The sequence below is a fragment of the Rattus norvegicus genome, chromosome 1, assembly GCF_036323735.1.
Source record: "Rattus norvegicus strain BN/NHsdMcwi chromosome 1, GRCr8, whole genome shotgun sequence".
Taxonomy (NCBI): domain Eukaryota; kingdom Metazoa; phylum Chordata; class Mammalia; order Rodentia; family Muridae; genus Rattus; species Rattus norvegicus.
The window spans coordinates 190,846,187-190,870,299 of NC_086019.1; the positions used below are offsets into that span (position 1 = coordinate 190,846,187).

At 50.8% G+C, this 24,113-nt stretch overlaps 2 protein-coding genes and 1 long non-coding RNA gene across 8 annotated transcripts in view; 1 reads left to right on the forward strand and 2 right to left on the reverse strand.

Moving 5' to 3' along the window:
• The window catches only part of LOC103691235 (uncharacterized), a 19,271-nt gene extending 13,367 nt beyond the window's left edge, over positions 1-5,904 (reverse strand). The window contains exons 1-3 of the mRNA NM_001419053.1: positions 5,443-5,904; positions 1,005-1,148; positions 596-751 (exon numbers count right to left, since the gene is read on the reverse strand). Of these exons, the coding sequence (NP_001405982.1) occupies positions 596-751; positions 1,005-1,148; positions 5,443-5,445 (303 nt within the window). The 5' untranslated portion in view covers positions 5,446-5,904. The remainder of the gene's footprint in view (positions 1-595; positions 752-1,004; positions 1,149-5,442) is intronic.
• On the forward strand, positions 5,396-24,092 carry Tlcd3b (TLC domain containing 3B). 4 transcript variants are annotated; one of them, XM_006230237.5, is made up of 7 exons: positions 5,396-5,572; positions 10,460-10,579; positions 13,412-13,542; positions 18,872-18,955; positions 21,313-21,547; positions 22,648-22,743; positions 23,090-24,092. In XM_006230237.5, exons 3-7 carry the CDS (start codon positions 13,418-13,420, stop codon positions 23,375-23,377), a joined length of 828 nt encoding a protein of 275 aa, XP_006230299.1. In that variant the 5' UTR covers positions 5,396-5,572; positions 10,460-10,579; positions 13,412-13,417; the 3' UTR covers positions 23,378-24,092. The 4 variants fall into 4 exon arrangements, with proteins under 4 accessions (XP_006230299.1, XP_063142211.1, XP_038963320.1 ...); XM_063286141.1 differs by lacking the exon at positions 5,396-5,572 and adding an exon at positions 8,024-8,095; XM_039107392.2 differs by lacking the exons at positions 5,396-5,572; positions 10,460-10,579 and having other exon boundaries at positions 13,400-13,542.
• LOC134483857 (uncharacterized) lies at positions 18,033-21,313 on the reverse strand. Of its 3 annotated transcripts, none has more exons than XR_010060985.1 (3): positions 20,653-21,313; positions 18,841-18,931; positions 18,033-18,666 (listed from the first exon to the last, which is right to left on the reverse strand). It is a non-coding gene; the product is annotated as an uncharacterized LOC134483857 (long non-coding RNA). The 3 variants fall into 3 exon arrangements; XR_010060980.1 differs by having other exon boundaries at positions 18,033-18,682; XR_010060975.1 differs by having other exon boundaries at positions 18,033-18,726.
• Positions 24,093-24,113: the final 21 nt, after the last annotated feature.

Sequence of the window (24,113 nt, forward strand, 5' to 3'; positions counted from 1 at the left end):
ACGCAGTAGGGCTGTTCCCCCAAACTGAACACTCGCCTAATGGCTGGAGGGTGTTTTGTTGGGATCAGAGCCAGGTCCTACCCGACAGCCAGGCACTTTACTCACAGCCCTGTTTTAACTACCTCATTCAGAAGTCCTGACTGGGAGGCTGGGTGCGGTGGCATGCACTTTTATTACCAGTACTCCAGAAATGGAGGATCTTTGTGAGTTCAAGGACGTAGCAAGCTCTAAGACAACCAGAGCTATGTAATGTCTTGAAGAAAAAAAAAAAGAAAGAAAGAAAAAAAAAAGAAAAGAAAAAAAAAGCCCTAATTATGTACCGCATTATGTACTAGGCTTGTGGGCTTGTGGGCTTGTCACGCAAATCATCTTTCTCCAGTCGTCACCCTATGTTTACTTTTCTTTCAAGTACCATTCATCACCAGAAACCATCTGATAGGTTGTGTTGCTTTTAGCTGCCGGCCTATGACTCAGTACCTGGAACAGTGCCTGGCCTAGGGTTACTGCTCAGTAATAACTGTGCTGAACAAGGAAAATGGCGGCCCAGATCACACCTGGGTCTGAGGGGGCAATCTGGGTTAAGAATGGAACTCACAGCTTCACTGGGATGAGGGCAGCAGGCGTCCAGGTAGTGGCCCGGACTGGGCAGAGGGAAGTCACAAGCTTCTGCACAGCTCCAGCAACAGTCTTGGGTCTCTGAGGCACCTTGTTTCCTGCAAGGGGAGCTGCAGTCTGTGCAGCAGCCCTGGGCCTAGGAGATGACAAGACTCAGGATCTGGGCTAGACAGCAGGGAAGGGACAACTCTCCACTTTAATTTCTGGAGAGGAGCAAGACAAGGGTTAACTGGAGTCACCGAGGAGGACTCCCCTGCTCCCAACGAAAGGGCAAATGCTCTGACTAAATTGCAAGGTGTCCCAAGATAAAGGCTTGCAGGTGAGGGGGACACTAATGACCAGGTTCCTCCTCCCCTTCCCTCCCCTTTCTTCCACCCCAGGCTCCTCACCAGTAGACAGTGCCTAGTCAGCAGCACCAGGCCCAGCAGCACCAAATAGATGCCCACAGCGATGAAGACGATAGCAGGGGTGGGAAGCAACAAGGTAGGGCTGCTGATGGAAGCTGGGGCTGGATTCCACGGGCCAGGGGAGGTCTGGAGAAGCACAGAGGAAGCTGTGAAAAGGTGGGATGCCAGGAGGGACCTAGAACTAGGTGAGAAGGCAGTAGGGCAACACCCTGACTCACCTTCGCCACCCTTATTCACTATCAAGTATCCGCTGTCACTTTAGAGTCACCTGGGAAATATTGCTCTTTGGAGAATACTTCTCTACACAGATTTTTTATCTGACTCCAGCCTAACAACCTTCCCATCCTTCAGCCCTCAGCCTTGGTCCCTCTTTCCAACTTGCTTCTTTCCACACCAGCTGCTCAGGCATCTCCACCCACGGCTCCCCAGACAACTGTTTTATTTCATGGACAAAGGCTCCTCACCTCGGCCCCTGGCTACACTCAACCCCACCTCTTATCCATCAGGCCATCACAATGAAGTCCCAGAGGCTCCCTCCTCTCTCCGTCTCCCTGACTGCTAGTAAAAACTATCTTGCTAGGAATCCCAGAAACGTGCCACCTCAAGAGGGAAGTTCATGCCGGGTGGGCATTGTCTCACAGCTCTTGTCCTGAGTCAGAAGATTTTTTTATTGGGTACAAAGCCCCCTCCCCAATCCTAGCTCAGAGGCGGACGAGCACAGAGCACTGGACTCACGTCCATGGGGCTGGGCAACGCCAGTCTGTCCCGGAGCTGCAGAAGAGAGAAGATTCTGGGCTCAAAGATCGAGTACCCTTAGGCCGGGGTGCCCAATCTCTTTCTCTCGTTCTGTGTGGGAAACCTGAGGCCCACGGATGGCGGCTGGACAGACGGGGGTCTGGGGAGCCAGCGCCTTCCCCTCCGGCCGGGCCACGCCCTCCACAGTCCCCAGGTTCCTGCTCCCTCGGGCCACGCGGCCACAGCACCTACAAACACCGGGCGGCGGGCAGTTTACAGATTCCGCGCCGCCTAGGGTCCGAACCGCCAAGGCGCCAGCACCGCCTAGAAGGTTGGCGCTGCTTCTTGCCGTTGCCTTGGCGACCGCAGCGTCGCGACTACGGCGGCCTCAAAGATCCAAACACTCCATTCCCGTCTCAATTCCCGCCTCACTCTACTGGCCCTGCCTTCTTCGACCATTTACCCTAGGTCATCGCCATCTCCCAGCTTTTCCTCCGGAACTAGATAGAAATAGCATATTTCTCACCACCGCTGGCCCAGGACAGATACTCATCGAATGCCAGATGTCGGAGGAGGCAGGTTGGGTCCACTCCCTCCTCTGCAGAGGACCAACTGCCTGCCTCAGACATACTGTTTTTAAACTTAACTTTCCAGAGAGGAACCAGAGAAAAATTAACTGGAGAGAAGGAGGAAAACTCCCCTGCTCCCACGAAAAGGACAGATGCTCTAAATAGCAGTGGTGTCTCAAGTTAAAAGCTTGCAAGTGAGAGAACACGCTATGCACCAAGTTCCTCTTCCCCAAAGCCTATTCTTTCTTCCCTCGTTAATTGTATGAAAATATCAATATTTTTGTAACCAGCCTCATTCCAACAGCTTTACTCTCCTCTATCACCCCCCCTTGCATTATTTTCAAAGTGATTTCTGTTTGGGCTTGGTTTCCTGAGTTCAGTCATCTCAGGAGTGAGTTCCACCTTGCAGGCAGAATCAAAATTTAGTTCAGGTTCCCAGGTCCTGGAACCCAACTCCTCACCTGCTTCTTCAGGTGTTTCATGTTTGTCTGTTAGGCAATAGAGGATGTAAAGAAGGAACATGCTGTTATCCCGGTATCTAAACGAAGGCACACAAGTTATGAAGGTTATGACTTCATTGACTGTGCGGCTTGCCTTTGTTCCCTATCATTCCAAAATTCTGGACCAGAGTCCAGAAGGGGACCTGGCTACAAAAGCTGACTCAAGGACCCTAAAACCTGGTGACCCAGATAAGGCCCAGTCACCAACGATAACTTCCTTCTGTCTCTAAAGTGAGTTTCCTCAGCTTCCATTCTGAACCCAACAATTTCCTACCAACCGCATCATACCTCCTCCTCCTCCTCTTCCTCTTCCTCCTCCCCCTCTTCCTCTTCTTTTTTTTTTTTTTTTTTTTTTTTTTTTTGGTTCGTTTTTTTTCGGAGCTGGGGACCAAACCCAGGGCCTTGCACTTCCTAGGTAAGCGCTCTACCACTGAGCTAAATCCCCAGCCCCTCCTCCTCTTCTTCTTTTGTTTGCTAAGACATTCTGTAACCTCATTCTGTAACCCAGGCTGGCCTGAAACTCACACTCTAGTGGTTCGGCCTGGAACTCACGGTGAGTACTGGGATCGCAGGCATGAGCAGCCAGGTCATGTTCACACCTGATCACACTCCTTTTCTATTTTGAACTACCCAACCCTGCTGACTACAGGATAAAACAACCTCAACAGAAGGCTCAAGGCCATCCACTCTGAGCATCCTCTGGCTTCCCTCCAGAGCTCCAAGAATAAAGCAAATTTCTTTCCCTCCTACTGATGTACTCACAAACATAAACGGATACAGTTTTGTGCCTGATCAGTTCTTTCAGCGCCCCACATAAGATCTACTGAAGGGAGGCTGACTGCTGGCAGACTCTCGGCTCTACAGCCTCGGAGATGCTGAGCCCTCTACCTAGAACATCCTTCCCTTTCTTTCTCTTAAAGAGCTCCTTCCTCGCCCCTCAGGCCTGTGCTCAGCTTTGCCCTGTCAGACTCTGGAAGTTGCTGAGTTGGGCTGTGCACTCCGCAGCCTCACTACAAGGTATGGACTGGGCTGCTTCTGAGTTGTTCTCACAGCCCAAGCGCCAGCGTGTGGGGCCGCCCAGAAAACAATGCTCACTGATTCGATGAACCACTCAGATCCAAATCCAACTCTGCCTGCAAATGAAGTGCTATCTGACACACTGTTCCCTTGGCTTCTTCCTATTGCTCAGCTTCCCTAAGTCACTCTTAACCTTTCTGGTTGTACGTGTGTGCTTGTGAAAACACAAGTGCAATGGAGACCTGGGACACGGTGTCACCATCACCTGCCTCCTGGGACACAGTGTCACCATCACCCGCCTCCTGGGACACAGTGTCACCATTACTCGCCTCCTTTCCCCCAGATGTACTTACTACAGCCAAATCCCCTGAGTTCCTTTTTTGTTTGTTTGTTTATTGTTGTTTTCTCCCCCGGCCCCCAGAAACAGAGTCTCACTATGTTTCTCTAGCTGTCTTAGAATTTACTCTGTATACCAGGCTGATCTCGAGATCTATCTGCTTCTGCCTCCCAAGTACTGAGACTAAAGTCACAGGTTGTCACCAACAGGCAAGAAAACTAGAGAAATTTTCAGGGTCTGTGTCTGGTGTCCAAAGCATTCCATCCTGCAAGGAAGCTCTTTAAACAGGAAGATAAACAACTTACAATAGCTTCAGGAAGTACCTGAATCTGACCAGATTCACTAGGCCCCTCCTTCCCAGGGTAAGCAATAAAAGCTGAGAGTCCCTGTCAGACCAAACAAGCTGTAAAAACAAACAAACAAACTCTCGAGACCCATAGTTTTAGACCAACCGAGTCATTTGGAAGGGACACTCTCCAACCGCTGAGCTGCGTGCAGTCTGTGCAATGTGCTCCAGGTTCCCAGCTTTTGTGAGCTGTCACCTATCCTGGGGTGGGCTTTGGTGATGCAGGTGTCTTTGTATCATTTATGCTCCTATAAGTAACCCCTCACCCATATTTCTGTAACCCCAATGAAACTGATTGGTTCACCAAGCTGGGCTTTGGTGGTACTTTGGTCTATCCTGGGCTCCCTCTCTGAGTAGACATGCATGTGTTTTCCAGGAAAAAAGTTGTGCCACACAACAGCCCCCGGGTCCTGAATCCCCTTTTAGCCTTCAATCAATTGACAGGGTCCCAGCCATTCCTTATGCCACCTCCAGCCTTCTCAGGGATGACTGAGCATGGAGAACAAGCACTCAGCTCCTCCCTGGTGTAGCCTTCTTCATCTGAAGCGGTATCAGATTGCTTCCTTGAGATTCTTTTTTTTTTTTTTTTTTTGAGTCTCAAGGACCAGGATGAGGCCAGTTTCCATCTCTACTATAGGAAAGACCTCTAATGATACAAGCTTCAACCCAGCCTGTCTTCAGCCCCTTCCAACAGAGAGATGCGAGCCTTGGCAAGGGCCCCAGGCACACCCATGGTCTGCAGTGGCCAGATGCACTGCTGATGGTAGTCTGTTCCTGCCATTGGTTCCTCCAGTGTGTAGGAGGGCAGACACTGGGCAAGCCAATAAGAGCGATGATATATGTGCCTGGCTTCACCAAGGCCCCACTTCTACCTACATTAGACCATTGGTAGGAGGTAGGGAGACACTGACTTTACCATTGCTAATAGCTGCCACGAGTCCTTCTGCCTGAAGTTCAAAGCTGGGGATGTCAGAGGAGTGTTGAAGTGACCCAGAAAAGTGAGAAAAGGATGACACCATGTTCTGTTCCCAGTCATCATGACCTGGGTAAGAGATGGGATATATAGAGAGACCAGCAGGTGAAAGAAGCTTCGGCAGGCTTGGATGTGACCCTGAGAAGAGAGCCAAGCAAGTATCACTCTGATCTAATAATTTCAACCCTTCAGTTGGCTATTAGATAGCACTGTCTTCTAGATACTGAGAAAAGGCTCCTGGGCTGGTGAGATGGCTCAGTAGGTATACAATGGATATCTGATGAGCTGAATTCAACCCCAGAAATCTATGTGAAGATGGGAGGAAAGAACGGACTCCTCTGATCTCTACACACGTGTGCTGTAGCACGGGTTCATCTACACACACACACAACACAGGCACACATGCACACACATACATACTGCACATATATACACCACCCACACATATACACTACACAACCACACACACACACACACACACACACACAGAAAGAGAGAGAGAGAGAGAGAGAGAGAGAGAGAGAGAGAGAGAGATTGATTTCTAATATGAAAATGAATGTCTAGGACCTTCATTCCCTAAGGGGAATGAAGATGCCACACTTACACTGGGCCAAGTTAGCTAGCTTTCATACCTGTGTTCCCAGCACATGGGAGGAAAAAACAGGAGGTCCCTTAGTTTGGGAATAGTCTGGACTACACAGTAAAAGCCTGTCTCACAGACTGGGGGCAGGGTAACTTAATGATAAGAGTATTTTCAAAGTATTCACAAGTCCCTCTGGCTTTAATCCCAAGTCCCATAGAGAACAAGCAATCAGACACTGTTGGTGACTACCCAGTGAGCTCTCACACAGGAGCTGTGCTTTACGCCTACCTTTTTGAATCAGTCCCAGAAGCCCTCTGTAGAGTTGCTGCTGGAGTCTCTATTTGCACATAAGCATTCCAAAACTCAGGGGAGTGGAGACACACAGGTACTCCTGGCACGAGAGTAGCAAAGCCAGGATTCAGACCCAGGCCATATGACAGAGGCTCAGAAAGGTTCTGAAACTTAGCCAAGATCACACAGACAAACTGTGAAAGAGCACATTAGTAAACCCACAGTTGTCAGTCTCCATCTCACCGACTGAGCACCTCAGCCCTCTCTGGTGTGAGGAGAAAGGGAAGGACCTTTCTAAGGAAGGTACTGTACTAAGTCAGGACAGGTAAAAACAAACAAACAAAAAACCCTAAATAATGAATACTCTGGCCCCAGGCCATAGTGTCAGGTGGGAAACAGACACCACGGGCTGCCCAGTGGTTACTTATTCACAGCCTCGGTGACACCACAGTGGCATACTCTCCAATCTGCCATCTGCCTAGGTCCTAAAGATGGGCCTGGGAGCCTTCAGACAAGGAAACCCAAAGCAAAAGGAAATGGGAAACCCCAGGCCCAGAGGAACCTGCTGGCAAGGTCTACAAGGATAGTAGAGTCTTGTAGGGGTAAGAAATTTCCCTGGTGAGTTAGGCTGAGGGAGGAAAGCGGGGGGGGGGGGGGGGGGGGGGGGGGGGGGTCCTGCAGTCACTTGAGAGAAGTCTCCGCCCACATTGTGTCTTCACAGGCTTTGCTGAGTGGACAAAAGCCTCCTGGTTACATCCCCAGTCTGGTAGCTACTCCTTCCTGGTAGCTACTCCTCCTTCCTGGTAGTTTCTCCTTCCTGGTAGCTACTCCTCCTTCCTGGTAGCTACTCCTTCCTGGTAGCTACTCCTTCCTGGTAGCTACTCCTCCTTCCTTTACAAGCATGTGTGTCCAAAGATTTCTGGGACACTTGGATTCTGCAGTGGGTGGAGGGTACCCTATATTGAGTTTATTTTAAGAGGCGTACCAGTTCAACAAGAACACACACATATATACACTCCAACACACACACACACACACACACACAAACTCATAGACACACACACTCGAAGAGACACATAGTCATACTCACTCAAAGATACACTCACGCACATACTCAAAACACACACACGGGAGCTGGAGAGATGGCTCAGTGGTTAAGAGCACTGACTGCTCTTCCAGAGGTCCTGAGTTCTAATCCCAGCAACCACATGGTGGGATTTGATGCCCTCTTCTGGTATGCATGAAGACAACAGCTACAGTGTACTATATACATGAAATAAATATTTCTAAAAAAAAAAAAAAAAAAAAAAAAAAAAAACACACACACTTGAAGAGACATACATTCACAGTTCAAACACACTATCTTCCTTCTAGTTTTCTTTCTATGCTTATACCTTTGCTTTTCCTGCCCCCTTTTTAAAAAAAGCGTTATTGTTACTGTGTAAGTGTGTGGTTTGTGTGTGTGAGTGCAGGTGCCTGTGTGTGTGCCACAGTGCAAGTGTGGAAGGCAGAGGAGTACTCTGTGGAACTGATTCTTTTCTTTCACCTTTGTGAGAGATCCGGGGATCAGCTCAGCAGCTTGGAAAGCAAGCACATTCTACCCAAGAGCGTCTCCCCATCCCCTCTTTTGTTCTTTTTGAGACAGGGTCTTGCTTGTACCCGTGCTGGCTTTGAATTAGCACCGATCCTGCTCACTCAGCCTGCCAGATGCTTGGGTTACAGGTATGCGCTGTCACTGTCACCGGTGCACGGTGCAGCCAGGCTCTCTCTCTCTCTCTCTCTCTCTCTCTCTCTCTCTCTCTTGTCATTGTTTCTCTATGTGGCCCTACTGTCCTGGAATACACTCTGTAGACCAGGCTGACCTCGAACTTGGAGATCCACCTGAGTGTTGGGACTAAAGGTGTGCATTACCATGCCTGGCCAGATTTACCATGTTTTTCACAAGTGATGCTGGCATTCCATTTAAAAATATGTTTCCTTATTATTTTTATGATATAGGTGCTTTGTTTGCATGTATGTGTACTGCTTGATGCGTGGATCCCATGGAGACCAGAAAGGGAATGGGATCTCTTAGAACTGGAGTTATAGATAGTTGTGAGCCACCATGTGGATGTTAAGAATTGAACCCTGGGTCCTCTGGAAGAGCAGCCAGTGCTCTAACCACTGGGCTTCTCTCCAGCCCTGTCATTTTCAACAGTATTATGGCTTTCCTTTTGGAGGTTACAAGATTGTACTCTGGAATTCACACTACAGGGCTCAAATTCCAGCTGTGAAAGAAGACTATTGGCACACATAAAAGATCTGGAATTTACTGGATAGCAAGTTCAAGGCCAGTCTGGGACACTTGAAACTTTGTCTCAAAAGAATAAAAAGGAGGGTTCAGTACCCAGCACCAACATGGAGGCTCGGCTCACAGCCACTTATAAGGGCAGTTGCCAAGGATCTGGTGCGCTGTTCCAGCTTCTATGGGTTCTTGCATGCACACATGCACATGGTACATATAAAATTATGCAGACACACACACACACAAATCTTTTTTTAAAAAACACCAACAAAGAAGGGATGGTTGGGGGTGGTAGTACGCACTTTTAACACCAGCACTTAGGAAGATGAAGTAGGCAGACCCCTGTGAGTTCCAGGCTGAAATTATTTTAATACAAAACAAAAACAAACACCACCCCACCCCATCATAAGCCAATCCCAGTAGTTCCAGGAACAACTTACTACAAGTAGTAACACACAACCTGGGTCTTGTCACGTACCTCTGTGTGGAGGATGGGGGATAATTTCTCTCGGGGATTATAAGGACCGTAGATATATATTTAGGCATTTAGATTACATCTGGCATCCAGGAAAGGTTGAGAAAGGAAAGAATAAATCAAGCAAGCAAGTAAACAGAAAACAGCATCTTGGATCCTCAGTGCTGGGATTAAAGTCGTGTGCTGTCAAGCCTGGCTCACACTACTATTTATTTATTTGTTATTTATTATTTGTTATTTGTTGTTTACTGTTATTTATCTGTAGGGGGACAGAGTCTCACTCTGTAGCCCAGATGGACCTGGATCTCACTATGTCTCAAACAGTGTCCTGAAACTCACGACAAACCTCTTGCCTCAACTTCCCCTGAGCTAGGGCAATATGTCGGCCAGTTCGAGCCGATTCTGTCTGATTGGCTATTAGATCATGGATGGCTCAGAATCTGAGTGTCATGGCGGGGTCCATGTGCATTTTTAATGGAAGGCATTGACCCGGTGAAAATACATTGTTTCTTATCGGCCTGTGCTCATTGTGGGCAACTATGTAAACCACAGATACCTTCACACCGGCTATGACCTTTGACTGCATTCACCCCTCCCCTCCCCTCCTCTCCTCCCCCTCCCTCTCTGGCTATTTTTTAGAATTTATTCTTCAACATTATGAAGCAGCGTGCTCAGGCCGCACGCAGTGGCATCAAAGGACACCCTGGCCAAGTTGCTTCTTTTCTTCTGAGGACCCAATGAGGTCATGAGGCGCGCACAGCAAGAACATTTTATCCACTTGAGCCACTTCACAGGCTTTGTGTTTCTGAGACAAGTTCTTACCATGTAGCCCAGGCTAGCACAACCCTCTCAATCCTGTCTTTGTCTTCTGGCTGCTCCAGATTACATTGGTGAACCACATGAAAAACTTGGTTCCATTGAAAGACCTATTTAAACATTTTTTTGAAGCACTCGCACATAAACACAAAAAGAACTACAGTATTTGTAGGTGTTATTAAATTTTTCCTTATCAGCAGTGACTCTGGAAAAGTAATCACAGGTTCCTTAGGGATGTAGTTATGAAAAAGAAAGTTGATTGCAATAAGCCCAGATTTTCCTAAGTGGGTCGTTACCCACTGGTAGGTTGCAAAATCACCCGAACTACATTTGGCGGGGATGCAAGAAAAATCCCAGGACACTGCACGGGAGGGACAGTCAGTACTGTGAGAAAGTTAACTGGACTGGGGGTAACTCAGTGGTGGAGCACGTGGGTACCACGTCAGAAACGTATTTTTGTGGCTCCCTGAAATTGCAATGAGCTACTGTATTCCCATCTCTTATGTCTCAGACGAGCCTGTGTAGCTGCGGACTTGGCCGATGACAGGAAGACCCTGGCAATGAAAGCATCTAGAAGGTTCCAGTGACAATCTGGTCTGACCCTTCCCAGCTCCTGGCCACACACTTCAGGGTAAGCTACATGCTTAGAAGAAGACAGCTGCCTTAGGGCCTGGAGACAGCCTGTCACGGGTTCAATCCCCAGGACTAAGCCATAGCAAAAACAAGCAAACAAGCAAAACCATTTTCAGTTCCTTTGGGGTTCTGTCTTCTATGTTTGCATAACATAAGGACCAACTAACGTAGCTCACCTTTAACCTCAGCGCATGAGAGGCAGGGGTGGAACGTTGCGAGTTCCAGGCCAGCCAGAACTACACCGTAGGAACCCAGTCTCAGAAAATCAAAATCACAAAGAAAACGTTTAGACATGCATAATCCTGCACTCCGGTGCACAAGCGCGTGCATCCGGAACGTCAGAAGGTTCTCTGGGATCGCCTACTTCGTACCTTTCCCGAAGCTGCATGCTCTTGTAGGTTTTACTCCCAGTTACTTGCTTGGATTTGTGGCGATGAAGCCATGCTGCAGGCTGGTCACTGGCCCAACCCCCCCACCCCCCATGCCCAGTCTCAGTGGTTTGGTTTAGTTTGAGGTTTTCGAGGCAGGGATTTTTGTGGAGCGTAGACTAGCCTAGAATTTGTGATCTGCTGCTTCAGTCTCTGAGTTCTGCAACTACAGGCAGATGCTGGGGAGAGAACCTGGGGCTTTAGGGATGCTAGGAAGGGTTCTACCACTGAGCCACAGTCCCAGCCCCTATTTACGGGGGCTCAGGTGCTGGAGATAACAGTTCAGTCGTAGGGTCAAGCCCTGAGTTCTAGCAGCTACTGTCAGATACGGTAATGTCCTGTAATCTGAGCCCTTGAAAGACAGAAGCAAGAAGATCGGAAAATCAAGGTCATCCTTAGCCACATAATGACCGACATGAGGCCAACCTAGGCTACATGAGATCACACCACCCTCTCCACGCCACAAGTTTCTCGGGTCATCTGTAGAATCTGACTTTGAGATGTAGACCCTCCCAACCTTGAAGCCCTGTCAACCCGACTCGTCTCTCTCTGGCTTGCTTTTTCAGCCCCACCCCTGAAATGTAGCTGTCCATCAAATCAATGAATTCTAGTTGCTCAGTTCTATCTAAAGGCATTGGAATGCCTCACCTTTCCTGAAGAATACAAACAAAGGATAGGGCACGTGTCAGGAGATTGGCCAATGGGAGGACGGTATATCCCATCAGTCCACCAATGGGAGGCTGGTATTCCTGCCTGTCCAACTGCCTCTGCGGAGCAGTTTGACCCCTTCCTTCTATGGTGGGATGGACCCTTAAAAGCCATTCAAAATATGCAGGATGGCAGGCTCCAACTCCCTCCACTGCTCCCGGAACTCCCCGACTCCTCTTCTTGGAGTGGATGGGAGGAGAGGCTTTTCCAGGAGAAAAATAATATATAATAGCACGCATTCCAGGGTTTCTGCTTTCGTTTTTATTTTTATGGATAATAGTCTTTTACAATTCCTTTTAATGTTGTTTTAAAATGTCAAGTATTTTGACAATTTGAACACCCCCTCCCTTCATCTTTCGCAAGTTTGGTTGCTGAAGAGAAATATCAGCCTTTCCCCTGCCCTCCCACCTTTGTCCCAGAGAGGTGAGGCCTATGACAAGTCTGAGAGAGGCGGCACGGAGCTGGGTGTGTATCTGCAGAGGCTGCAATGCACACCAGTAGTGTGACAGGAAAGGGGGTTTGGTTGTGGAGTTTTCCCTCTCTCTGTTTCTCTGTCTCTTCTCTCTCTCTCTCTCTCTCTCTCTCTCTCTCTCTCTCTCTCTCTCTCTCTCTCTCTCATATCTTTCTTTCTCTGTCTCAAAGATTAAACCCAGGGTCTCCCAATTCCTGAGTTGCACCTTTTTCCAGATCTATTAGCCAGTCATGGTGGCTCATGCCTTTAATCCTAGCATTAGGAGGCAGAGGCAGGCAGAGCTCTGTAATTTTTGAGGCCAGCCTGGTCTACAAAACAAATTCCAGGACAGTCAGGCTTCACTAAGACTCTGTCTCAAAAAAAAAAAAAATTAATTTATGTATGGGTGTTTTGCCTGCATATACATGCAGTACCCAAGGAGGTCAGAAGAGGGCATCAGGTCCCTTGGAACTGGAGTTACAGATGGTTGTGAGCCACCGTATGGGTGCTGGGAATCAAACCCAGATCCTCTGTAAGAGTACTCTTAATCACTGAGCAGTCTTTCCAGCCCCCTGTTTTGTTAATTTTAAGACAGGGTCTTGCTATGTCATGCATGATGGTCTCCAACTTGTGATCCCTTTTCCTCAGTTATGGGATTGCTGTTCTGTGCTACCATAAAAAGCTGAATGTGATATGTTTTGGAAATACGGACCACGGGTTACAGAAAAAACTGAAATAGTCTAAACTGGGTTTAAAACAAAGTGATAGGGTGTGTGATACACATCTGTAACCCTAGCCTTGAGGAGGGAGATACAGAATACAAGTAGTTCAAGACCAGCTTGGGCCACGTAGAAATTTCGGTGTTAGCCTGAGGTACACAGGACCCTAACTCAAAGGAAAAAAGACGCAAACAAATGTATGCCCAGTTGTCACCTTGGATAAATGTGAAAGTACATTAAGGCCAGGTGTGGTGCACAGGTCTACACCCTTAGAACTTAGGTAGCTGAGACAGGATGGTTAGGAGTTCAAAGCCAGCCTGGCAGATATGGTAAGACTTTGTCTTAGAACAAACAAAAAGTACACTAAAGACCCAAAAGAGATTAGACTTCAGGCCTGGTGACTTACAGTGACTACTGAGAAGTGGGGCTTATGGGCCCTTGTGTCTTTGGGGTGATGGTAGCTGGGGGTGCTGGTGAGGGGTCTGAAGAGTGTTTTTTTTAATGGCTCTATTTCTCTTCTGCAGACAGGCATGGCCCTGTTATTCCTCCTGGGGTGTGCCTTCTTCCCACTGTGCTTTGCTGTCTTCTGCTGGGGACTGCAGAACCAAACCAGTTTGCGGATGGAGAGGCAAGAGGCCGTCTTGGTGGCGTCCAAGTAAGATGGGAAGTGGGGGGGTTGGGGATTTAGCTCAGTGGTAGAGCGCTTGCCTAGGAAGCCCAAGGCCCTGGGTTCGGTCCCCAGCTCCGAAAAAAAGAACCAAAAAAAAAAAAAAAAAAAAAAAAAGATGGGAAGTGTGGGTATCTTTCCTGGGGCCGCAGCTCGGGGAGCATCTGAAGGGGAGCTGGAGTGGACTCAGGTGGATGCAGGACAGTGTGGGTGGGGCCATTAGCTAAATCTTTTGCCACAGTGGAATCACAGAAGTTCAGGTTCCTCCTTTGGAAATGGGTCTAATAATAATTTTTCTTTTCCATGGGGGGACATGTGAGGATCACATGCGTCTCTAAGGGCTGTGGGCATTGAGGAGGTGCAGAGGTAGGACCTACAAGACACCCTGGGGAAGCAAAAGGACCTTGGCTCCAGCCAGGCATCACAGAGCCAGCCTGTGAACCCAAGCCAGGGCCAGTGAGCCAGGCAGCCACCCACCCTCCTTCCCCTGAGATAGAGCTTTACTCTGTAATCCAACCCGGCCTTGAAACGGGGATGTTTCTGTCTTGCTCTCCCAAGCGCTAACAACTGAGCATTTCATTTCTTTAGAATTCTTTACATTTAATCGGAGGGGGTGCACATGCCAAGGCTCACATGTGGAGGTCAGAGGACAACTTGGAGTTGGTTCTCTCCTTCCTTCGTGAGTTCCAGGGATTGAATTCAGTCTTGGCAACAAGCACCTTTATTTGCTGAGCTGTCTTACTGAAATTGGTTTCTTTTTAGCTGACAACTCAGACTCGAATTTAAGGAGATATTATCTTATGCTGGCAACGCCCGCAATACTGGGGAAAATGTGTTTGTGGGAGAGGCTGGGCCCTCAGGCTGTTAATATAAAGGTGAACAAAGCCAGGGTGGAGCTGGGACAGGGAGTGTGCAGAAAGCAGCGCTCGGGGGTTGTTCTGTTTCTTTTCCTTCTTCTCAATGCTGGGTATGGAGCCTGGAGCCCCCAAAGGCAGAGTTTACCAAGGTGTCTGTGGAAATCCCCAGCAGAGAAAACGGAAATCAAAACACAAACCCCGAAGCCCCTCCCACTCTGCTTTAGTCTGTGCTGTGCAGAGTCAGCTCCCGGCTCCTTGACCAGGTCTGTGGCCAACAAGCTCTGGTCCAGCTCAGTATCACAGCTTCGAGACCTGGTGGTTTTGGTCCTTTTTGTTTTGCTCTGTGTGTGTGTGTGTGTGTGTGTGTGTGTGTGTGTGTGTGTGTGTGTGTGTCTGTGTGTGTGTCTGTGTGTGTGTGTCTGTGTGTGTGTGTCTGTGTGTCTGTGTGTCTGTGTGTCTGTGTGTGTGTCTGTGTGTGTGTCTGTGTGTATGTCTGTGTGTGTGTCTGTGTATGTGTCTGTGTGTGTGTCTGTGTGTGTGTCTGTGTGTGTGTCTGTGTGTGTGTGTCTGTGTGTCTTTGTGGATTTTTTTTTTAAGGCAGGGTATCTCTCTTTAAAATCTTGTAACTTTTGAAAGGTTCTGTTTTTGTTTTATCCTGTTACTCTTGGTGACCCTCCTTCCTGAGCCTTCCGAGTACTGGGATTTCGGGCCTGTCCCTTCATAGCTCAGGCTATGCTAAGTGCATTTCATTCTTGACAGGATCTTCCCATGTATTCCTGACTAGCCTGGGAATTTGCCTGGAACTCCCAGGGCTCTGTTTCCTCTGCCTCCACTTCCTGTGCATCCCCATATGCCTGCCTCCCCTCCTACGCACCCTCAGGGCTCTGCCTCCTGTGTACCTCCTGGCACCACTGTCTCTGGATTTTCCTGGAGTGAAACAAACACAAACTTGAAATCCTACATTACAAATGTACATAGTTGTGTTATTGTGACACTTTTAAAAAAACCCTCTAAGCCTTGGCTTCTCCTTCCTCAACCCTAGAAGATTTAAGAAGCATCAACAGAGTATGTGCTCAGTCTGTGGTAAGACCTGGGAGAGTGGGGTTGGGGATTTAGCTCAGTGGTAGAGCGCTTGCCTAGTAAGCGCAAGGCCCTGAGTTCGGTCCCCAGCTCCGAAAAAAAGAAAAAAAAGAAAAAAAAAAAAAAAAGACCTGGGAGAGTGGGTCTCTTTTCCTTAGGTGAAGTTTCCAGGTCCACAATGGTCTCTAATACTATCCCCAACTCCTGCGGGAGTCAAGACTTCCCTCAACCATTCCCACAGACTGCCACTAGAGGGCGGCACAAAATAGCAAATCGGCCCCTTCCTCTAGGGCGCAGAGGGAGTGGGCTGTGGGCTGCAAAGGTTGTCAGTAGGTTTTGAGGCTCGTCTCAGGCCACTGAGAAACCCAAAGTACAGTTAGGCGTCAGTCCCTGTGATATACAAGTCTGAAGGACAGATGGGTTTGGGAAAGGCCGGGCTCTAGAGGCCATTGAAGAGTGAGTAGTTGTTGTGGTCTAGGCCTAAATTACCCTGGCCAAAGCAGTGGGCTGTGCTTCCCTTTAGAGTAAAGGAGGGAGTTGAGTCAGCCAGCCACCAGGTTCTTCATTAGCAGGACTGTTTTGAGGAGTGGCAGAGGAATGGGAACCAAGGCAACAAGGAGAAAGGGACTCCAGGAGGCTGTGTAGCCTGAGGAAGGGGCCCAGCTTCCATGCTCCACATGGGTTTTCAAGGCAGCGCCCTCTTCTCTTCAAACCCACTTTTTTTTTTGGGGGGGGTTCTTTTTTTCGGAGCTGGGGACCGAACCCAGGGCCTTGCGCTTCCTAGGTAAGCGCTCTACCACTGAGCTAAATCCCCAGCCCCCAAACCCACTTTTTATCCTCTCCTCCAGGCTAGCACTCCCTCTGCAGCCAGAGCTGGCTACCAGGAGTGATCCTCCTGCTTCAGCCTATGGAGTGCCACCAGGACCACATGATGCCTAGTGTTTCTTCCTATTACCCTAGTGCTAGTGATCAAAGCCATGCTGGGGGTCTCTGCCATCCATCCAGATGGCAGCCATCTCTCCCCATTTAGTTCCTGTCACTTAACTTTCTGATCCTGGGGATCTTGGCTCACACCTCAGGACCATATCCTGACCTCCAAAGAGCAGAGGAGCATAGATTCCCCAGTGCCGTCACACTAGTGAGGCAATGACTCGGGTGGTGTGAGGCGGACTGCAAGCCAGGCGCCCAGTGCACAGCACATTGGTTTCCACTCCCTCTGACTGGAGCAGCGGGTGTAATGGGGCGGGGTGGGGGTGGCTCTGAAGGACACCATGAGATGGTTTTGTTCCTATCCATGCCTTCAGTGTCCCCTTCAGAGAAAGGAAGAAACACCACCTATTCAGGCTGCCTTCTTCAGGAGATCTTCTTGGCTGGAGTGAGCACCCCCTAAGCTGAGATCCTTGCAGGCCACTGAGGGACACACATTTATGTTTACAAGCATCAGCAGAAGGAAATGCCAGACATTTTTAAAGTGCTGACAGGAAAGGCGGCTCAGTACCCCTACTAGGTGAGGGTGTCTGGGGCAGAGCCATCCCTTCCCTCAGCCCTTGTCCCCAGCAGCCCCCTGCGCTGCAGCTCCTGTCTCTTTAAGGGCCTCCCCCTCCCTCTTTCCCTGTCCCCCCCCATCTCTGTCGCAGCCGATGCTGTGGCTCAGAGCTGCATGGGAGACAACGCTGCTGCAGGTCCGGTTTCTTGGTGTCTGGTCGGTGCCATCATTTCCCTCCCCCTCTCCCGCCCTCCCCAAGCTGGTGGCTTCCCCTCCCCCTCCCCCTCCTCACAGAGGGGGCAGGGGGCTGGGCACCAACTCTATAATGCCATGTGCAGTGTGTGCACCGGGCAGCAGGGCTGTGGCAGCAGCAGGAGGAGATGGTGGTAGCCTGTGGTGGCGGGAGAGCAGTGTTGACTGGTGACCGTTTGCCCAGCCGCTCCTCCGCTCGGCTCCGTCCTTTCCTCCCTCCCTTTTTTCAGGGCTGGCACCACCGTCCCCCACCCCGCCTCCTTGGGCCCTCCCAGCCTCTCCACGTAAGCCCCCCCCCCACCTGCCGCGGTTCTCCCTCCCCTCCCCCACTGCATCTTCCTCCTCCTGTCCCCTCTCCCTCTTGGTCCTCTCATCAAGTCCTCCCTTGGTAGTCTCTTCCCATCCTCTCACCGGCGCTCTCCCACCCCCTCTCTCTACTCTGCCTAGCTAGCCCTTTCTTTCTGTGTCCCCAGTCTCATTGAAGTCCCTTTCTCCCTTGCCCTGAACTGGCCCTCTTGTCCCATCCTGTCCCCGCCCTGGCCCCTTTGTGCCTCCCCCTCCCTCTTTCTCTCTCCCTCACTAGCTTGGCCATCCCTTCTCCACCTCCAACTCCCTCCCTCAGTTTGGCCTTCCTGTCCTTTCTGGACCCTCTGGTCTCCCTGCCTGGGTCCAAGTCACCATGCTTACCCCAATGGTGGCTGGGGGGGTGGTGTTCCCCGGACTCTTCCTCCTATCCAAGAACACGCTCCAGAGGCTGCCCCAGCTGCGCTGGGAGGAGGCCGACGCAGTCATTGTCTCCGCCAGGTAAATGGCATGCCCTCCCTGAGTTCAGCCCCTCTCTCCAACAGGCTTCGTGGGAAAGGGACCCCAGCACACCCCTGGGCTGTGTGGTGGTGGGCAGGCTTACATCCAAGCTTCCTTCCTCCTTGGACCTCATTGAAACCCAGCCATCTGATCTACTATTCAGCTCGGTCCTCTTGCTTCCCTCCTCACCCTCCTATCCTCCCTCTAAAGCAGGGCAGCATGTGACTAAACAGTCCCACAAGACACCCGGGAGCAAGCTGAGGGGCAAGACTGTGTTTTTCGGGGCTTGTGTTTGGGGTGAAGGAACAGAAAAGTAGGCAGTGAAACTTGTGCATCCCTAGACTAGGGCCATCAGGAACAGGAACCATGGTAACAGTCAGGGAAATAGTGGGAAAGTGGTGGAGTGGGTGGGTGGGTGGGTGAGCTTGGGGTCACCATGGGACCAGTGACTGTAAGTATGATATGGTGACTGGGTGGCCAAAGGGTGTAGGGACAACGGGGTACTCCCTTAGTCCTCACGGGTCCCCTCCCTCCCTCCCCTGGGAGAGATCTCAGTTAGCCATTCCCAACACTGGCTTACCTCAGGATGGCCTCCTTGGTGTCCTGAGAGGAAGAAGATTCCACTGCCACAAACTAGGAATGAAGAAGGCTGGGAGAGGCGGGATGGAAGGATGGAAGCTAAGCACAGCTTGGCTGAAAGTGATGGTGGGAGAGCCTGGCTTAGGAGGAGGCTATGAGGAATCCTGAGAAGTACGGTTCCCAAAACACAGTGACTGTTGTAGTAAGAGGAGAAATGGAGGCACACACCTTATTCTCACTCCTTCCTCTGTCTTCCTAGGCTGGTGTCCTCTGTCCAAGCCATCATGGCCTCCACAGCTGGCTACATAGTCTCCACATCCTGCAAGCACATCATAGATGACCAGTAAGTGCCTCACGACCATCCCTGCCCAGGTCCCAGTGTGCATATGTGGGACCTAGGATCCCCCAATCTGTAGTGGTCCCTGAACTTGGGCCCAAGAAAGTTCATGTGATTGCTGCAACTCAATACCGGGGATAAATTTATCCTGCCCTGCCTTAAAGGCCAGAAGCGAGGAAGCAGGGGTAGGGATCAAAGGAAATCCTCAAAGCAGTTCCTGGTTGGCTTCCTAGCCCTTGTCATAGGTTCTGAACATCAACCATGTCTTCTCCAATGCTTGCCTCAATCCTGCTCTGTTTCTATCCAGTACCTGACTGAGTGCCTCCTCACCACGCCAGGCTCACCTCTCCACTGCTTCTGGAATCCAGCTTGGGTCCAGGGCAGAAGAGAAAGGGATGACATAGCAAGGCCACTGAGGGTCAAGCCATGGGGGTTGGGGGTGAGGAGGCCAAAATTTGGCACTGGCAGCTACTGCAGTGTTTGGTGCTGCCAAAAGGCCCAGGCCTGAGCAGTGGGGTGGGAGGAGGGTGAAGGGGGACATTGGCCCTGTCCGTGGTGCTGATCTGCCCATTTTAGCTCGCCACTGACTGCTGCAAGTTTGCTACTGGCCAGGATGCCCTTCCTTGACTCATAGCTTCTGGCTCTAATGCCCTTCTGTGCTGTCCTTTGAGCCTCAGGGGACATTATCTGGGTGACCCTGGTCTCCATCTGCCTTCTGGTGTCTGTTTGTCTCTTCTTTTCCTATGGGAGAGTTCTCTCCTCCTAGGACCTACAGTGAGGTCACATTGCTCCCCAGAACAGCTTCTGTAGGGAGAAACTGAGTGTATTAAGTGCCCAGAACAGCTTGCAGCTCCGTAATTACATATTAGGATTCTTTTCCATGATGTGACTTTCCCTTGCTCTCTCCAAAACCCTTCCCCAGTTAAAGGGTCCAAGAGAAGCCTGGTGCTGGGCACTTCCTTCTCACCTATTCTTAGCTAGAGGTCACCTTTTGGCTCTTGCATTCCCAACCTCAAGTCTGTTCTTGGCCTTGTTCCACCTTTAATCCTTAGGTAGGTGGAAGGATCAGGGTTAATCCTGGGGACAACAGCTGTCCTTCCTTCTGAGCACCTAATTGCTGAGAGAGCAGGAACAGAATCTAACGCCTCACTTGTCAACCCAGGGCCTGAGCCCCTTCTAGTTCTTCCACATCCCAGAGTCCTATGGCTTCCACCCCTAGGCAGGCTCTGAGCCTTCTCTGAGTGCAGTTGGGACCTGTCTGTATTTCTGCTGTCTCTAGCGAGCTGCTTGCCCCCCTGTGACTCCTGGCCACCTCCCTCTACAACATTGCAATATGAGTCCCTTTAAGAGAGGGCTGCCCCCCTTCCCAGGCCAGCCTGCTTGGGTAAGCTGCTGCTGGCTTTGTTCTCACCACACCCCCTCACCTGCACCCCTCACCAGCACTCACTTGATATATGGTGGCTTAGCTGGATAGCTTTTTGCTCTGCTCCCTCTGGGCCTTTCTGTCTCCCACCCCCACCCCAGGCCTGACTGAGGATCCCTGGACCCGAGAAAGCTTCTGTGCTGACTCAAGAGAAGGGAAAAAAAAAAAGTGCAGCGCTGTGTATCTGTGTGCTTCCCGTATCTGTTTACTCCAAAGTCTGTGGGACTTTCTCTGCTCTTGGCATCTTTACTCCGCATTTTCTCTTTAGTGCTGGCCATACCTGAACTAACAATAGACTTGCCACCTTGGAGCAAAGGCAGGCTGCAGTGACATCCCTCTGGTGCCCTGGGGACTGTCTCCAACTCTCCAACCTCCTTGAGACAGTGGGGCCTATGGCAAGGACTCCTGTGGTTACTCCTTGGCCACATTACTTAACCTCTCCACAACACGGGTATTGTGAGAGGTGAACAAGCTGCTGCTGCTGCTGTGTAAATATTTCAGTGCCAGCATAGTGCCCAGCACGTAAGAGCTGTCATGTCCGCTGGTGCTGGGCCACAGGATTGCTGTAGTGGCTGGACCTTCCTCACTGGTTCTTAACTGAGGATATCTTTGCATCTTGCCTCAGCTCGTTTCTGTCATTGCCCCCGATCTCCAGTGTTCTGGTCTCCTCTCCCCATGATACTGCAGAGGAAAGGGGTGGATGAAGGAGAGAGATAGACACACAGAAAGAAAGACAGAGGCACCGGGAGTTGTGAGGTCCACTTGGGAAAATGTTGGCCTCGGATGGTTCCTTTCCTACCACCCCTCAGTTTCAGTATCTGTAACTCAACACTCAGAGTCATCATGAGAGTCCTTATGGCCCTGACTCATTCCCAGTGAGCATCCTGCCCTGGGAGTAGCTGAGATCCTGTCCACCTCCCTTCTCTCTCCCTCCCCGCAGGCACTGGCTGTCCTCGGCCTACACACAGTTTGCAGTTCCCTACTTCATCTACGACATCTATGCCATGTTCCTTTGCCACTGGCACAAGCACCAGGTTAAAGGGCATGGAGGAGAAGACGGGACGCCCCGAGCCCTGGGCAGTACCTGGGCCGTGGTGCGTGGCTACCTGCACAAGGAGTTCCTCATGGTGCTCCACCACGCGGCCATGGTGCTGGTGTGCTTCCCACTCTCTGTGGTGAGTCCTTCCTTCTGGAGTCAGGAGACTCAGGGGTTGGGGGTGAAAAGCTGTCCCTCCCCAGCACAGCAGAGTGGGGGTGCCTGGTGGCAGGATTTGGGGGGGGAGCTTCTGGAGCAGCATTCGTCCCAGAGTCTTAAGAGGTACAAGTCAGCGTGGGTGTCTTAGAGTGTTCACCTGTGTGTGAAGCCAATCCTTTCTCTGTTGTGTAAGGCACACTTCCTTAAACTGCAGGGTTGTCGAAAGGAAAGAAGAGTGTACAAGTGTTAATAATCCAGGACACAGTGTCTGTCTGGGCTGAGGATATAGTTCAGCTGGTAGAGTGTTTCCCTAGCCCATGTGAAATCCTGGGTTTCATTGCCAGCACTTCGTAAAGTCAGCATGTTTGTAAAGTGCAAGCAAGGGAGATATGAGGTTTAAAGTCATCCTTTGCTACATAGTGGGTTCGAAGCCAGTCTGGGGAACGAGACCTTTGTCCAAAGGAAGAAACACACACACACACACACACACACACACACACACACACACACACACCCCTTAAATCTCAACACCTAGGAGGCAGAAGCAGGTGGACCTCTGAGTTGGAGACCAGCTTGGTCTACAAAGTAAGTTCCAAGACAGCCGGGGTGACACAAGAGAATTCCTGACACAGGAAGGGAAAAAAAAAAGAAATATGGGGTGAGGGAATAGGGCTGGGGAAATGGCTCAGTTAGTGCATGATTGCTATGCAAACACAAGGACCAGAGTCTTCTTGAAAAGCTAGTGTGTGCTTAATCCCAGGTCTAGGGTAGTGAAAACAGAAGGGCTTGGTGGCCAGCCAGTGCAGCCAGATGAGTGAGTTCCAGGCTCAGTGAAAGGTGCGTCCTCAACAAAATACAGAGCAATTGAGGAAACTGACTTCTGACTTCTAACACACTGACACACATACGGACACACACACACTCACACGCATGAAAAAAGAAATGAGGAGAGAGAGAGAGAGAGAGAGAGAGAGAGAGAGAGAGAGAGAGAGAGAGAGACACGAAAACGAGAGAACACAAGTATCTGAGGGGAGAGATTCAGGCAGGCATAGCGCCTCAGGCTTTTGCCTTTTCTCCTAGGTGTGGAGACAAGGCAAGGGAGATTTCTTTCTAGGCTGCATGTTGATGGCCGAGGTCAGCACACCTTTCGTCTGCCTGGGCAAGATCCTCATCCAGGTGAGAGTGAATCTGAGGGGGATGTGAGGTGGATATGGCTGGGGACTTTGGGGGATTCCTTAAAGACCATGCAGCCTTTTTTTTTTTTTTTTTTTTTTTTTTTTGTTCTCTTTTTTTTTTCCGGAGCTGGGGACCAAACCCAGGGCCTTGCGCTTCCTAGGCAAGCGCTCTACCACTGAGCTAAATCCCCAGCCCCACCATGCAGCCGTTCAGCATGGAGGTGTGTGCCTTTAACACTAGCACTGGGGAGGCTGAGACCAGAAGATTATGAGCGGGGTGCAGGGGAGGTGACTGTGGGAAGGGAGTCCCGCCTCTCCTTGCCCTACCTCGCTGTTCTTGTCCACAGTACAAGCAGCAGCACACATTGCTGCACAAGGTGAATGGAGCCCTGATGCTACTCAGCTTCTTGTGCTGCCGGGTGCTGCTCTTCCCTTACCTGTACTGGGCCTACGGGCGCCACGCTGGCCTGCCCCTGCTCTCAGTGCCCATGGCTATCCCGGCCCACGTCAACTTGGGCGCTGCGCTACTCCTCGCACCCCAGCTCTACTGGTTCTTCCTCATTTGCCGCGGGGCCTGCCGCCTCTTCCGACCCCGAGGTTCCCCACCACGCTCTCCTTGTCAGACCCAGGACTGAGGCTAGGCCCTGGAACCCCCCACCCTCCCTCCCCGGCCCCTGTGGAGACAGTGCTTTGGGGCTAATCGGTGTGTGTGTGGGGGGGTGAGAGCCAGGAGTCCCTTGCCTTGACAGCCCCAAGACAGATGGACTTAGAATAAGGAGGAGCTATATACCCTTGGGAGCTGAGGTCAGATTGGCAGGCAGGAAGAGAGGGGACCGGGACGAAGAGCCTCTTCTTGCCTCTGTGCTAACAAAATGAAAGGGAATGGGAGGAGATGGGGCTCACTGGGACCAAGGAGTCATGGGACATGGGGGTGGCCCCGCTGCCAAGGACATCCTAGCCCTGCTGCTGCAAATCCCTCTCTGCTCTCCATCACCCGGGAGAGAGAAGACACCCTAACTCACCCCATATGGGCCCTGAGAGGGCAGGAGACCCCCACAGCTCCTTCCTGTGGAGACCAATCTGAGGAATCTTATTTATTTATTCACCCACATCAAACTAATTTGTTGGGGTGAGGGGAGGGAGGCAGTTGCTCCCCTACAACCCTTCCAGCGCTGAGCAGCCCTGGGGGCAGGCGCCAGGCCAGTCCCTTCTGTCAGGGGCACATTTAGCCCTCGGCCCCGGCTTGTCCCTGGTGCTACAGGCCAATCGCGGCTTCCTCCAGTCTGGGGGCCACAGACCCCGGGAGGTGCTTTTACAGACCGCTAATAAAGACGATCTTCCTGAACGCCAGCACGACCCTTTGGTCCAGTT